The sequence below is a fragment of the Condylura cristata genome, unplaced genomic scaffold (assembly GCF_000260355.1).
Source record: "Condylura cristata isolate star-nosed mole 26May11 unplaced genomic scaffold, ConCri1.0 scaffold00003, whole genome shotgun sequence".
Lineage (NCBI taxonomy): Eukaryota > Metazoa > Chordata > Mammalia > Eulipotyphla > Talpidae > Condylura > Condylura cristata.
The window spans coordinates 31,395,698-31,411,959 of record NW_004567104.1 but is presented as its reverse complement, the minus strand read 5'-3'; the positions used below and the strand labels follow the sequence as shown (position 1 = coordinate 31,411,959).

Below are 16,262 nucleotides of genomic sequence, written 5' to 3'. Positions count from 1 at the left end.
TGAAAGGGATGTTTTTACAGATCCCCCCACCGCTTCAAAGAGAGCAACTACACTTTCACTAAGGAAAGATCTAACTTTTGAACTAAAAATATAATTCTTTGCCTCAAACAACAGCCTCTCATGCAATCTGCTTGCTTTCCCCGCTCCAGTTGGTATGTCCGCAGCTCGGGACCTGGCAGTGCTACCTCCCAGCTGCTGTGGGCTGGTCTTCTCCAGCTCTGATACTGTGACACAGTACTGCTTGGTAACTGGGAAGGTAATGCCTCCTGTCAGCTGAATTGAGCCCCAGCAGAATGACAGTCATGACCTGGGGTTCTAGGGTAGGTGCTCATCGGGGTAGGCACTGTGTTATCATTGTTATTTCTCATCTTGACAAAGAGGTTGCCAGTCCCTGTTCTGTTGCATTCACAGGGCTGAGGGGTAAACCTGAGCAAATTGGCCTGAAAACCATGTTTGAAAAATTTACCATGTTTGCCCATGTAACAGGTGAATTATTATCCAATGCAGTACTTCTGAGTTCTCTGTGAACAATTACAACAGTTGTAAAGTGGCACATTCAGTTTTGAGAGATACTGGGGAAGCCACATAAGTGAAGCAGCAGAATACCCAACTAGCACATTCATATTAGGCAGTTACCATTCATTACATGATGCTTTGGTCTTCAGCGTATCATGGTGTTTGATCTTTCTATAAAGCATAATCGACTTGGACTTTTAGAGGTGTGCTTTACATCTACACCTGTTCAGCCACTATTTGCAGGTATCTGCAGGTAACAGAGACTCTTGTACAACAGAACCAGATGTTACCCTTGGTTTCGATGAACAAACTGATTGTGTAAGCTCAGATCATTCACCAGCTTCTCCAGTCCTCGGTTTATGTTTCTTTTAAAAAGAGTTTGCTAGGCTTAATATTTAAACTTTTAGAGTAATACTTGAAGCACCACGGCCAGCATCTTTGTAGTGAATAGAAGACCTGACTCTTATGTGCAGGTCTGCTTCTTGTTGACAGGGGAAGTCTGGACAAATCATTCTATGTGTCTGAGTGAGCCAAGGCATCTTCTGTAAGATCAACGGCGATTGCTACCTTGCCCACCTCTCTGGGTCCTTGTGAGGGTCAAATGGGAGAAACTGAATTCATCATACATTTGCTGCTTTTCCTTTGCTGTTGCTAGAGATATTGAAACCCACAGAGAACACTTTTTAAAAAATATTTAACTTGTGCACACAGAACTGGGGTACAAGCCAGAGGTGCAGGGGTGGTAAGAAAATTCACCAGAGACAGAGTAGAGAATGGAATAGGCAGATGGACTAAGTGCACTGCTGAGAGGAGCAGCGGGCAGCTCAGGAGAGGTCTGCTGCACCATGTGGATCACCTCCGGGGCCGGGGATCTAATTGGCACTGAAGCAGCTGGACCCCCCAGGAGGGCCCAGAGAGCACTTTTAAAGGACACGTATCTGTTGTGCTCATGGCAATATTCAAATACTGTCTAGGGTTCAAAGAGATGGAAAACAGACTGATCCAAGGGTCAATTCATTAATAAGCTTTGGAATTGGTGACTCCCCCAACAGTCCCTGGACCAGTGAGTCTGTACTATTGGTCATTCCCATGCAGGTGACAGCAGAGCTCGACGCCTGGAATGAGGACCTGCTCCGGCAGATGAATGACTTCAACACGGAGGACCTGACGCTGGCAGAGCAGCGGCTGCAGCGCCACACGGAGAGGAAGCTAGCCATGAACAACATGACCTTCGAGGTCATCCAGCAGGGCCAGGATCTGCACCAGTACATCCTGGAGGTCCAGGCCTCAGGTGGGTTCTCCAGGCAAGAGATAATGAAAAAACGAATACCAGCATGACTTGACAAGAACTTCCACTCTGTTCATATTATGCCTGTATATACAAGGAACAGATTGTGGTCATCATTTTAAAGAAGAATCTGGTCTTCCAGTAGGACCTAGTATAGTTGAGGTTAGAACCAGACTCCTTTTATGCTACAAAGAGAGTGGAAAAAAACAATAATGGAAATTAGCACAGATTCAAAAAATAGTGGCCTAGAAAAGCAAATGAAGTGCTTTGCTCCAAAAGCAGTCAGCCATCCCTGTGAAATGTATTCAGATGGGGAGCTGCCCCTGATTCCATCCCTGCCTCCTTGTACACACGCTCCTGCTTTATCCTCCACCTCCAGGATAGGCTCCTTGTCTCCAGTTCATGCCTCTCAGACTCAGTATTTTATCACTGGCCTGTGAGTGAGTCTAAGAAGGATTGACTAAATTTATGGCAAGGATGTGTATTTTTGTAAGTTCTCAAAAATTAAAAAACAAGCATGGTTGTTACCATACTTGAAATCTTTTCTTGCTTAGGATAAAAATCTAACAAATGCGTGAGCCCATACTGTTACACCTGCTACTCTCCAAAGTGGGCTTTTATGTTAGAACTGGAGAAAGCCTGAGTTCTCTTGCCTGTAGTCCTGCTAGTGCAGTCAAAAGAAGTCACTCAGAAGCACACGTGCTAATGGAATGCTTGAACCTAGGTCTCCACACCCAAACCCACCCCAGTGCCCTACCGGGGTCCTCGCCTACCCAAGCTCCTGGCCTCTAGGTGGGGGCACACAGGGGCTGCCATCAACACTTTAAAGCAATTGACCCTGTTGATTTTGAAGGATTTTTGCCATCATGAGATTCTTGGGCAGTAGTTAGCAATCACATTTGACCTTAGGATACTAATTTTTTGAACGATGAAAGTAAATATCAACACTCGAAGGAACTTGGAATTTCTAATCAGAGGAGAGAAAACCTAGTAAGTTCTAATCAATTTGGACAGCATAATCCTTCCTTGAATTGGCATTTGCATTATGAACACAACAGCTGCAACTGCCTGTGAGACCCTAGAGTATATATGGGGTGCACAGCCTCAGGAAGGACCATTCACATTGCACGTCTGTCCGGGAAGTGTTTTAATAATGAGGATGCCCTGACTCCACACCCAAGTATTCTGACTTAATAAGGCCTGAATGGGACTTGGGTAGCAGCACAAAGGTCCTCAGGTGACTCCACTGGGCAGCCAAAGCAGAGAACCACTGCATTTCATCATGATGATTAAATCACAGCATCTGATACCATGGAAAGATCAAAGACAGTGACTCCCAACTGTGACCCCGATTCAGCAAAAATCTAAGTCCATGAGCCATCTTAGGACCTGCCGGTCAGAAGCTCTTGGGTGGGGCCTCCAATGATAGGTGGTTCAACAAGTCCTCCAGGTGCTTTTCATGCATCCTCACCTAGGACCACTGATCTAGGACCTCTCTGAGTGAGGGCCCTGGACCAGCAGCACTTTGAGAGCTGATTAGAAATGCAGAATCCCACACCTTACCCCACACGTATGAAATTGAATCTGCATGCTAACAAAATCTCCAGGTAAATCTGCCTTTATTGCATTTCAGAAGCAGCATTCTTGGCCACAGACTGTCCTTTTTCAAGGCCTTATTAAGGAAGTGGGGAGCTATCCTTTCTCCATGGATTGGAACCTTACTGGTTCTCAGTTTATCTCATGATGTTCACGGTAGTTGGCTACCCAGCTGAGACTGGGCTAGGCAGGAACACAAACAGTACTTAGGAGAGAAGCCACAACAGAGAAGCCCGACAGCATCCCTCAGTGCTGACGTGTCTAGATTTATCTGCCTGTAGACTTCAGGCACTTAAGACCAGGGTCCTGGCTTGACCTGGGCCAGCCCTCTTCAGTCGCAAGAGTCAGATATCCATGGTAACAAAAAGACTGCAGGGATCTGGCAGCCTTTAAAGACTGGAGGCTGGCTGTGGTTGGCCGCCACCTTAACCACGAGGGCTGAGGGGGTGAAAACACCCCAGGCAGATGGGCTGCCCACTCCCACAGTATCCTGTTCTAGAAACAAGCGTTGACAAGGGAGGCTTCATTGGCCTCTGCAACCCTTTGCTGGGACTGGCTGTTCCCAAGTTCTTATTACATCTAGCTGTTCAGTCTCACATAGCCCATGAGGCTTTACAGGGAATGAATCCAGGGGTTTTGGAGAGGCCCACTGCTGCTGGATGCTCAGTCCTGCAGAGGCTGCCTCGCTCTCAGCTCCGGCTTGGAGAAGGGGGAGCTGCATCACATCAGATCTGGGAGGTGGGGGTGGATCCAGCCTGGGCCTTGCCCCCACGTATAGGAGGACTGAGGATTTCAGAGACACAGGACTAATACAATAAGTGACTTGGGCATTTATGGCGTGTGTCTATATTTGAACTAAAGGTAAACTGTAATAGAAAAAGAACAATTAGCAAAATTAAGAATTTGGTTGGTATTTAGCCTTCCATGCCAAAATAAGGGCTTTTGCTTTGGTTTTAGAGGGGTAAATGAAAGTAGTGTTTTCATATTGTTATTTTCAGGTGTGAGGTTTGCAACACTGAACCAGGTTCTACTAAATCCCTCTGGCATGCCAACGGTAATAACCAAGGAAAAGTCTTTGCTTATGTCAGCATCAGCCTGGGATCTGACACAGAACAGAGCAGTGTAGTTGCCTGGTCAGTGTTCTGTCCTCATTACAGCAGTAGACAATGTCATGAGCCTCCAGTTGGGAGGGGCAGATTTTGCTGGAGTCAGGTGGATCCATTTCTACCACCAGTTTGCTACCAGACTCTACAAGTCCCTTTTCTTCCTTTAGACTTACTTCTGTCTAGTGTGGCAGCTGGACCTGGGCTCTGAAATCTTCTTCATTTCTCCTTTTCCATGATTCCACCTCAGCAGCCCCTACTGGTCACGCCACAGGTCTCGCCAATGAAACCTGACCATGTGAATGTTACCCGTGGCCTGAGGAATAAGACAGGTTCTGAGTAACCTCTTGATATGTTGCTTTTGTGGTTTCAACAAAGCAGCAGATTCTCTCTATATGCAAAAATTTTAGGTAAAAAATCTGTAGTCTGTAACAATGATGCTTAAAATTGACTGTGCCGGTCTAGACCCAGTCTCGGTATTAGTAATATCAACCAAATTCTTAAATTAGGGTTGTGAGGATCACTTTTCTTCTTGTGCCTGGAGGTTAAAGGGTACAGGTTGGAGAGGGAGACTGCAGGGGTTGGCAAAACAGCCACACCTCTAACTACCTGCATGTCCTTGACCATGTTACCTGATCTCTCTGCACCTTGCCTTCCTCTAGAAATCGATGATCATAGGGATACCTGTGGTCGCTGTGAGGCTTCCGTGGAGTAATACACAGCATGGTAGGGGTTGCTAAAGCTTGATAGCTATTGCATATTACTCTAGTGTTCTAGTACTTACTTCATTCTGGGGTTATTTGTGACCCTGTCTTCTCCAGCCACATGAGAGCAGGAGATGCTTCCTTTTCTTTACATGGCCAGGGTCTGGCAGACTGGTTCACTCTTGCACATTTCCAAGTTCTCAATGGTAATATTTGCTGAATTAACCAAATTAATTAAGAATGAACATCAGTGTGGGTAGAACAGATGTGGTAAAAAAAATAAGAGACTTTTGTGTCACAAAAGGAAAGAAAAAGCTTTAGTATTTTCAAAATGGAAGTTACTCTGGACTTGATAGGAATGTGGATCCAGTGGGGTTTGCAAGGAGGGAAGAGAAGAACCTCTATGTAAAACAATGGTTTTGCCTGGCTACATATTTAGAATCATACAGGGAATTTATCACATAAACCAAGGTCTAAGCCCACGCCTCAGGGATTCTTACTTAATTGGTCTGGAGTGGGTCCTGATTATTTTTACAACTTCCCAGGTGATTCTAATATAAAGCCAGACTTGAAAATACTGATCTAATAACCTGATTAAAGGACTTTGTAATTTCTGAACTGAGTGTTACATTGTGAGAGTGACACAGAAAGGGTGGGGGAAGAGAACAAAAGATTTCTCTGTCTGAGGCAGACACAGATATTTAAAGACTATACAAACATTCAAAAGACCCATCACAAAAACAAGACCATAGTCGAGAATACCCAAATCTTACTCTCACCCACAGCCACCTCTCTCCTTGAGGAATTTAAGTGGTGCCCTCCTCTTGGCAACAATGAAAGTCACATGTCATTATTAGTTGTGACCTTGCACCATAGATAATGTGCTGAGAGCATTTTGCTGACTGCGTGTAGGTAAGGGATAGCTTTTGGGGGGTTGCTGGTCATGGTAGCATCTCATCCAGTGCATTCCTGTCTTGGTTGCAGAATGGAATCTCCCTGGGGCTTTAAGGTTTCCTGATGCCTGTGCACTAGCCAGAGACTCTGATGTTATTCTTGATCTGGGCCGTGGTCAGGATATGGTAGTTACTAAATTCTCCAGATAAAGCTAACATGAGCCAAGATTGGGAACACTAGTGTAAAAGTGTCCTAACCACCATCGCTGTTAATGATACATGCTGAACAAGTACATAAATACCTGGCAGTGTTTACATTTTATGGAGGCCATTTCACTGGTCCCATTAGTGATCAACAATGAATATACTCTTATTTCTTCAGAGAAGAAAAAAGTGGAAAAATGTGTGCTTTGAGTCTACTAAATGCCAGACATTGTATATATTTTATCTTACTTAATCATCATAACACCCTCAGCCCCTCACACTCCCCTTATCACACACACAGTCGTGAGGTCATTTTTGGAATTTAAATTTACCTAGACTCAGAGCATTTTGGACTCAGAGAGCTACCACTAACAGTTGGCAGAGCATGGATTCAATAATAAGCCTGTCTTTTCCCAAAAATTTCAGGTGCTTTCCACCACAGCACATGAGCTCTTCCCTGGAGAGGCCTGTGTGTTCACTGCACAGATATTTGCTTAATATTATGTCAAGGACTGTGCTAGATGCAGAGAGGCATGAGAGAGACGGGCCCTGTGTTCCTACAAAAACAAGTGAACAAGGAAACAGACTCAGTGGAAGAGTCCTGCTCGAGGGATGCTCATAAACGTTGTGGGGGCACCTCAGAAAGAAACCTCAGTGCAACCTCTCTAAAGTGACTCACAAACCATTAAGATTGCATTTCACCACTTGAAGGCATAAACAAACATGTCTTATTCAATTTCTGAGAGCCCGTAAGGAAGACAGACCTGTGGTTACACTGAGAGCATAATGTCAACACAAACAAACTATGTGCTGGTGATTGATGGATATTTACTAGTTGATAGTTTTTAGCTGAAACTCATGTCACCATATGGCACTGGAGAGGGTGAATTTCTCTTCTAGGTGTGGCCAAGTCTTCATGTCCTTCCCCCTACTTCTTCCACAGCATCATGTGCTCTTGAGGAGTGCGGAAGTGCAGTAGACATCATTTTCACCCCTTTGATTTCCTGTCATCTCCCAAAACAGTATTAAGTGAGGGACAGAGAAAATGAAGGGCCCACTGGAAACCTGTCCAGCATGATCGCCCAAGCAAGTGTCTGGTCCCTTTGATGAGGAACCAGGCTTAGAGAGCCCATTTACATGCAGGGGTAGGCTGTGAGCTTCCCATAGAAAGACACTTTGCCCCAAGCCTAGCATGCTAAACACAAGAGATGCATGCAGAATTAAATGAGCTTATAAAAAGTCTGCATTGTGGCTGGAAGCAGGGAAACACTCCTACTTCTGCACCTGAATCTTAAATTGCATTTCCAGAAAGTAAACACTAGGGGCAAGGGTCATCCCACCTTCCCAACCACTGCAGAGGTATGAGTTTTTCTATTTCCTCTTGTTTTTTTTTTTTTATTTCAGTCAAAGAGATGCTCTACCTTGTTCCCCTCGGTAAATGAAAATAGTAACTAGAGGGAGTTGACTGCCAAAAGAACAAGCCGTTCTTTTCTGTCTCCCACAGATATTTCAGGGACTTGGAATTATGTAGCTGACAGAAAAAAATAAACATGAAAAGATACTGAAATTATTACCATGTAACACCAAAAAAAATTCCCACTCTCCCATATCCTCCTTATATAAAACACTATTTTTACCTCTAGCAATGAGTTTCCATTAGCGTGTACAGACTTTCCTCACACTCCCCCAACTGTATCCGCAGGTGTGTTGGTGGCAGTGGTGATGAGTTTCTGACAGTGTGAGTCAGAATGATGAGAAATTCTCCCAAAGGGGATTTATTTTTTAGGTGACAAACACAGATTAGTGGGCTCCTTTGGGTGTATACTACACTTTCTATGACTTATCTGCTGGATTTAAGTCTGAACCATGCTGTTGGTTGGATCCCTATTGGTCAGTATCTCAGACAAGCTATCAGCTATGGGACCAGGGCTGTGCTGGGTCTAGGTGACAGAATGAGCAACTAGGAGAAAGACTTAGTCAGAAAGAAGCTAGGTGAGTCAGGGACCAGAAGTACACAAGCAATCCAGAGGTAGGATTTTCCCAAAGCAAGGATCTGAGCAAGCCCGAAGCAGAAATAGGTAAACAGTCAGAATCCAGAAACAGCACAGGTTACAATTTGCACCAAGTTGTAACAGATAGGAACCACAAGGTGACATAAATGTAAGAGTAGATAATGGGCCATAGCTGTTCTCATCAGAGTGGACTTATCATCTAATGGTGAATTGCTTCTCACCAACCAAAAGAAACCTCAGTTGGCAGAATGTCATGAGACAGGGTCTTTTGGTTTGGGTTTGTATTTCCCAATTCGATCCCAAAACTTGCTTGGGAATATATGGATTGATAAATTCTCCCAGCAAAGACTTTCTGATACTGTCTTGTCTGGGGGTGGATTGCCAGAGATCCACCTCTTTCTCTAATACAGTCGATAATAAATGGTTGTTTGTGTTAGCAAGCTATTCCCAGACCAAGGGCCAGTTAAAATATCCAAAAGAGAAAGCATAGTTTGAATATCCCAGAGACACGTTATGGTGTTCTAGCCAAATCCACAAAGGGAGATATGGAGAGTACTGATAGTGGCTGTTCCCAGATCCCAGCTTTCATAACCTGGGATATGCAGATTCCGTATGCAGACGCCATACTGAAATGTAGCTGTGACAATATTACCTGTTTTTCTGAATTGTTTACCTTTTGTTTAAATCAGGAATCGAGTTAATCTGTGAGAAAGACATTGACCTGGCAGCCCAGGTGCAAGAGCTGCTGGAGTTTCTCCATGAGAAGCAACATGAATTGGAGCTCAACGCAGAGCAGACCCACAAGCGGCTAGAGCAGTGTCTCCAACTGCGGCACCTCCAGGCCGAAGTCAAACAGGTGAGCCTGGCCCTGCCACCTTTGGCCTGGGCTTCCCGTGATGGAGTCTACTCTACACCTGGTAGAGAAAGAAAGTGGAACCTGCTGACAGTTTGATGGGCTCTTGGGGCAAGGAATAGCTTTGCTGTTCATATCAGTTGCGTCTCATGGGGGAGGCATGCAGTGTCATGGCGTAAGGAGAACTTCGCAGATAGGTATGTCAAGGAATGGTATATTAGCCTTGAACAGCTGGGCTGCTCTTTACGGGCTGTAACAAATAGATCTAATGGTATGTTGAGTCAAGCCTCAAAGGCGTAATTCTCTCACGTAATCTGAGGAGAGCATTCCAGGACTTTACCAAGTTATCCTCCAACACTGAATTGACCTCCTTCCTCTTTATCCCCAAACCTGACTCACAGTCATAGTATTCCTCCTGTGTCTTAATAATATACTGTCAATTATTATGATGGACATATTGTCTTCCACATTCCTCTTATATCCCCACATTGAGCCCACATTGAGCTAAAGTTTCTTCTACAGTGCAGGTGAAGTCACCGGGTCCCAAGCAAACCCAGATCACAGTGCTGCCACCCAGGTGGTTTTCTCTTTATTTACACTGTGACCACGTCTGAATCCCCGGAGAGAAACACCTCTCTGGAGACACAGTGGGAATCCTAGTAGACACAGAGTGCTAAGTTTACAAATGCTGAAACTGTTGTCACAAATGACAGCACTTTCCTTTCATATGAGAACTTTCTCATTTGTGATCTCATTTTCAAACAGGCCCATGGGGGGAAAGTAGTATTATGGGTATTTTACAAATGTGGAAATTGAGGTACCATAGAAGATCAGCGCTCCTGGGAGCTCTTGTCTGTTTAAGGTCTTGTAGTTTTCTATCATGGGGTTCTAAGAGAAATAGAAAGAAACCCTCCAGAATAATACAGTCTGAGATTTTTCTGGCCTGTGCAATGCCTCTGAGAACATGGGCCTGGCCTACACCTGGTAGAGAAGGTGGCACCTGCTGACAGTTGATGGGCTTTTGAGGGTCAAGGAATAGCTTTGCTGTTCATATCAGTTGTTTCCATCAATGGAAGGTGGTAGGGATGATCATCTCTGTGAAAGGGAAATCACTCCTATTTGACTTTGAAGTGAAATATATACTTTTGTTTCTGTTCTTGGCTATTATTTTTTCATTCCTGCATTAATAGTAGTAAAAACTCTACAGCGATAGAGTTAGCTCTCTAATTATGTTTTTCTTGGCATGAAAATGCAAATAAATTTTTATCCCAGAAATGCATTTCCTATATAGCATGGGGAGCGAGGATGACATAGGTAGCTTGTCAAGTAGGGAAGTAGATCCTCTATGTGTGAATAATCCAGACTTCACTGTCACCTGGATATATTGCTAGTCAGTATCTTCATGAGCCAGAGATAAAAAATAATTATTCTAACTAGGTAAACAAATTCCTTCCCCCCATCTTGTCAAGAATGTCATGAAACACAGTGGGCTTGTGTTTTAATTTGGCCCTGTATTGCTTCAGTCAAACTTTAGGCAACCCATGAAGGCCTTGGTGAAGGACAGCTGCCCTCAGAGGTGCCTAGGGACTGCTGCTTGGTTGAGCCACTATGCCTCATTAGACAGACTTGTTTTCCTTGCCAATGTAGGAGTCGTCTGATCCAGTTTCAGAGAAGGTGTTTGTATTTGATGGAAGGTGGTAGAGCAGGAAATATTGATTTGGAAGCTGTTGACACTTGAAAAGAGGGAGTTAATTTAGATGTCAGTATTGATCAGTAAGACTAAATTTAGACACTAGCTTGAGAGTTTCTCTTTTGAATATACTCTAAAAAAAAAGGAAAAAAGAAAAGACAATTTAATTTAAATGCCATTAAAGGGGACAGAAAGGAAGAGGACATAAATGTGTTATTAATATAGCTCTGTTATTAGAGCTTAAAAATTAAAGGTTTAGATTTAGCCATCAAAACTGTGTGGTTCCACCACAATTACATTAAACTGAAGCTGTGAGAAGTTAGAATGCTGTAGACATAAGACTGAACATTGCTTTCAACTATTTAGTACAAATGACATTGATTAATGCAATTGATTTTCTTTCAGTTATGTGAGACTCTAAGATAAGTGGTCCAAGTACCTCTAGGGAAATGTTGACTTTTACTGGGAAACCACTCTCCTGATTATAGCACAAGTTCCAGGGCCCTCGACCACCAGATACCTCTTCTTTCTTCTAAAGTACTGATTGCTTTCTGTAAAGTTATTACTCTGATAAATGTTACCTCATATTTACTAGATAGTTCAGGAAACCTACTTACTTGGGTATGCATTTCAATGTTTCCTGGAGAAAATTGGGCTACAAGACCCCTCAGAGCCAAATGCTGGCCAAAATTTGCATATGAGCAAGGTGGACACCCAAAACAAAAGAGAAGCTATTTTCCTGTCCTCATTATTTCTGTCAAGAATACTGTGTTCATTTCTCTTCACTATGCATAAAAGTTAGAAAGGAGTTGAATAGATCCACAAGAGAAGCAAGTACTATCCTTTTGTTTCAAAATGGAGATGATTACGAAGATATCTGGTTATAGTCTATAAAACCATGAAAATTAATACACAAAATCTCATAAATTGTGAGTCTTAAGAAATATGCTAAACTCCTCACCTACCATCTGAAGTGATTTTTTTTCTGTGGCTAGAGTGTTGGATGACCATTCCTTGTGATTAGTTGCCAGCAATAGCAGGCCTTGGTGCCAGGACCTTGAGTATATCCTCACAGCTTTATTGTCAGCATGACCTAGACCAGCTGTTGTACCTTAAGAAACACCTATGTTCAAGCAGCTTCCCCAGTCTGTGTGGTTACAGGGTCACCTTGTCGTCTCAGATGCCATAGTGGACATAGTGAACTTGTGGATATCCACATCCAGTTAATCAGATCCAGTCTTCTACATTGGGGTTATCTGAGCTTTCTTGGATTGAAAAGCAATAGATTTTTATTATAGTTATCCCTCTTAGCTCAAATTAAGCTGAATTCTTGGGCAAACCTTAATTCCTCCAAGCAGCAATACTCCGTTAGACCTCATTTTTAAGGAACTAACTTTCCCTAGTATTCAATGATTATAGCAGCAGTCTCTGATATCTAACAGTCTTTGAATGATGTTAAGATTCAAAGTGACCTTCAAAGATCATCTAACCTATAGGTATACTGTTGCCTAAAATAATTAATCAACATAAAATCTTCACTTACAAAAGTATATTTGCAAAAGTACTTTTATGTTAATTATTTCATCTTTACTATATGATTTAGGCAGATAAATTATTGCCAATTTGTAGTTTAGAAAACTGAGCCTCAGAGAAATTAAATGATGTTTTCCAAATTGTATAGCTCAGTACTAATATAACCAATGTTTTCCCCATCTTTATTATAATATTTTTCTACTACATGGTACACATCTGAATAATCAAAGAAAAATAAATAACAAATTTTATGGACCAAAAAGGTAAAGAATTATAGAAATAGAAAATTATACTAATATGAGTTGTTATTGATTAGAATAATTACAACAAAACAGCTGAGATACCTACATCATATAAGAATATGCTGATACATATACTGGAATAAAAATTAATACTCCTAATTTTTCTCTTCTCATTGAGAGAAATGTAAATGAAGAATCATAAAATTATCTAGTTTTTCTACAAAACTAAAAATTATTACCCATCACCACTATCATCACATTACTTTTTTTTAGTATATTGTGTCAATCCAGATATTGAAAAGGGGAATGCAATTATCCTTACTTTACAGATGAAAAAATATGGAGAGTCAAAGGAACAAGTGATATTTCCAGATAGTAATGGGGCCAAGTATTCACACTTCATATTTTGTGCTCTTTTTATACTATTCCAGTTCCTCCTGTAGGCTGACCAAATCATATGGATCTGTCCCACCTCTGAGCCTAAGCCATGTGTCTAAACTACCATGAATTTTTATCTTCCTAAAGTCATGCTTCATCACTAACGTCCTAGGGTGCCTTACTTTATAAATAGCATTTGGAAAATAAAAATGAACAATGATACCAAGGGTATAGCATGATTTGATGAAAGACACAGAAACTGAAACCTATGATATCTCTAAGCGGAAAAGCTGATAGTGGGGATCCTTACTACCATAGCTATAACTGATGTTTCCAGTTGGCTGAAACCAGGGAGGGAAATAGTCCAGCAAGACTTAGCAGGTACAGGAGTTAGTCAGATTGTTCCTTGAGCACTGATTTATAGTGCAGATTGAGAAAATGTTTCTCTGACACCCTCATATGAATCTTGAACCAAGTAAAATGCAATGAATTCATGGCAAAAGGCCTTACCTACTTCACAATCTACATTGTGAGTTCATTTCCCAAAGAGATGAAGCATTTGAGCCTGCAATGCATGTATGCATGTACCCAAACCCTTAAGTAACTTTTGAAAATCATTAGCACTTCTATTCAGCCAGCTACAGTATACCACTAGTATCAGAAATTGCACGCTTACATTCTGAGCAGTGATATCCTGCAATGAATTGCTTTACAGATTAGTGTCTAAGCCACAATCTGCCAGAATTAACATCTGGCCATGAGTTAACATCTCAATCCAGATAGTCCAGCTTCAGCCATGATATTTGCCACCATGCTATTCATGCACAATATGGCATCAGTCATTTCTGCCCAAGTTGGAAATTTGAGAACTGTCTGCAAAGATTATAGAATAGGACACCAAGCTTAGTGCTTTTCTAATTATTTAACATGAAGAGAGAAATATCTGAAACAGATTGTGGTTATCTTCTCCTTTGCCTTACTTAAAGTAACAGATGGGTGGTATTTACTCATCCTAGAATTTCAGAAGAATTTTTATTTCCTGTCCAAGCAAGCTCTCAGACTAATAAAGGAAATATTTGGCAATTTTCTGGTGACAAGACACAAGGTATATTTTCAAGGCCTACTTTTGCCATCTGGTTATTTGTGCTTGACTCTATTAACTGGATTAACTAGATTGCCATATCTCCATTTCACCTCGGACTGTCTAGATAGTGCCTTTTCTCTAGCTTAGTTTCCCTTCCCTAGTACTAATAAAGGTTTCCTAGAAATTTTAGTCAGTCTAGCTTAGCTTCTAAATAATTTAAATCAACTATAGGTTTTAGTCTTCCTTTCCCTAATGGTCCAGAGTATAGATTGTTCATTCTATTTTGCTTGTTTTATTTCCCCTTCTTCCTTCCTTTGGGTTGTTTACCTACTAAAACTCAGACATATCTACTCTTGGGTGTTTTTCAAGTCATAGGATATTGGATCCTCTGCTCAGGTGTTACTTGGGTATTCCCCATAGGTAATTGTTCACTATGTCAGTGACTTTACAGTATAACCATCACATGCCAGATAGTATGCTAAGAGGTACTGTATGGAATTAAAATAAGACTAATATATTGCCCTAGTTTTCCAGAAGTTTGCATTCTAAGAGGTGAGGTAAAATATAGGTCAAAATAATAGAACATAAGACATCTGAAGTGAGTGGCAAAATAGTGTGGTTGTACTAGACAAGAGAGAAATTGTTTCTGATGGGACAGTTTAGGTGTGGGAGATTTCAAGAAGTTGTCACTTGAGCTGGGCACTGAAAAGAATATCACCTGGTGGAATTTATTTGCTTATACCAATTTTTGTTCTAAAAAGAACTTCAAAATGTATTCATAATACAATGTAATAAACTAATGTTCAAATTTCAAGTTGCCTAATGTGCTAATGTTCAATTTTAAGGAAAAATTGGGGCAGAGGGATGGTAAGACGATATTCTGAATAATGTTGGTACTTACAGTAAGTACCTCATGGCACAAGTGCCAGGTAAGATTGGAAGATGACCCTTTTAGTTACTCACATCCTTCCTATCATCTCACCAACTGTGAGTAGAAAATAGCAAGCTCTCGCCTCAGAGTATCTATCAGAGGAGGCAGTAGCTCTGGGGCAACCATGGAAGGCTACTCACCTATTCCTGTCTCACTCCCTAGGTCCTGGGATGGATACGCAATGGGGAGTCAATGCTCAATGCCAGCCTGGTCAATGCCAGCTCTTTGTCTGAAGCAGAGCAGCTGCAGCGGGAGCATGAACAGTTCCAACTGGCCATCGAGGTAACACCCAAATCTGGTTACCCTTTTCTCCCATTCCTTTTCTGCTCTGCACCTCAGGCAGAATGATTCCTCAAGATTCCTTTAGGTAGTAAAGCCCTTACTCTTTCAGGTATTTTCCCTATTACCCAAGGATTGATGGAGGAGCAAGAGAAGGAAGAAAGTTAATGTCCTAAGGACATTAACTGATATTAGCAAACAAGTAGTCACATTATAATTGTGGGTCTTGGTTACACATTGGGATCTTTGATCATTAAAGCCCCTGGTATGTTGACTTGTTTGTACATTATGGATTGTGCACCATCTCAGAAATGTAAAGCTGAAAGACTAGAAGTCACTTCCAACTGAGCATACTAAAATGTAGGATAGACAAGTAGACAAGTTATTAGCAATTATAATTCCATTTTTAGACATTTGGCTTATATACAACATTAGATTCCATTGTGATATTCTGATTTTAACTAAGAACAAGAAGCATCAGAGCAGATTGTAGATAGTTTGCTTTCACTGAAAGTGATGGTTCAGTAATGCTGATGTAAGTCATGCTTCGAGAATAGACTGAAACTGTAAGTTCACAAAGCCTTGTTTTAAAGGTTATTTTAAAATAAAACTCTACTTATGAACATCTAATATAAATTTAGTCTTACTTTAAATAATACCTTTAATTATCCATTCTGCTAGAACATTATCTTTCCCAAAGAGACTTGAACTGATTGCTTTAGAGTAGTGTAGGGAAAAGAGTAGGAAATGGGACATGGGAAATATATTAAAAATAAAATAAGTTCAGTACCAATGGGAAAAGAGATAAAGAGTGAAAAACATCTGAAACATTCATTACTTGAAGTTCAGTATAAGACTCAACCCACTTCTGAATTAAAAAATGTAAAGGTGTCATTTTTCTTAAGAAATGATTATTGGTAGAAATTTTCCACAATCATAAAATATTGCCCATAAAT

General features: G+C 41.5%; 1 protein-coding gene across 1 annotated transcript in view; it reads left to right on the top strand.

Moving 5' to 3' along the window:
* The window catches only part of KALRN (kalirin, RhoGEF kinase), a 408,565-nt gene that overhangs the window by 154,354 nt on the left and 237,949 nt on the right, over positions 1 to 16,262 (top strand). Inside the window, exons 13-15 of the mRNA XM_012730450.1 lie at positions 1,612 to 1,807; positions 9,006 to 9,172; positions 15,190 to 15,309. Of these exons, the coding sequence (XP_012585904.1) occupies positions 1,612 to 1,807; positions 9,006 to 9,172; positions 15,190 to 15,309 (483 nt within the window). The remainder of the gene's footprint in view (positions 1 to 1,611; positions 1,808 to 9,005; positions 9,173 to 15,189; positions 15,310 to 16,262) is intronic.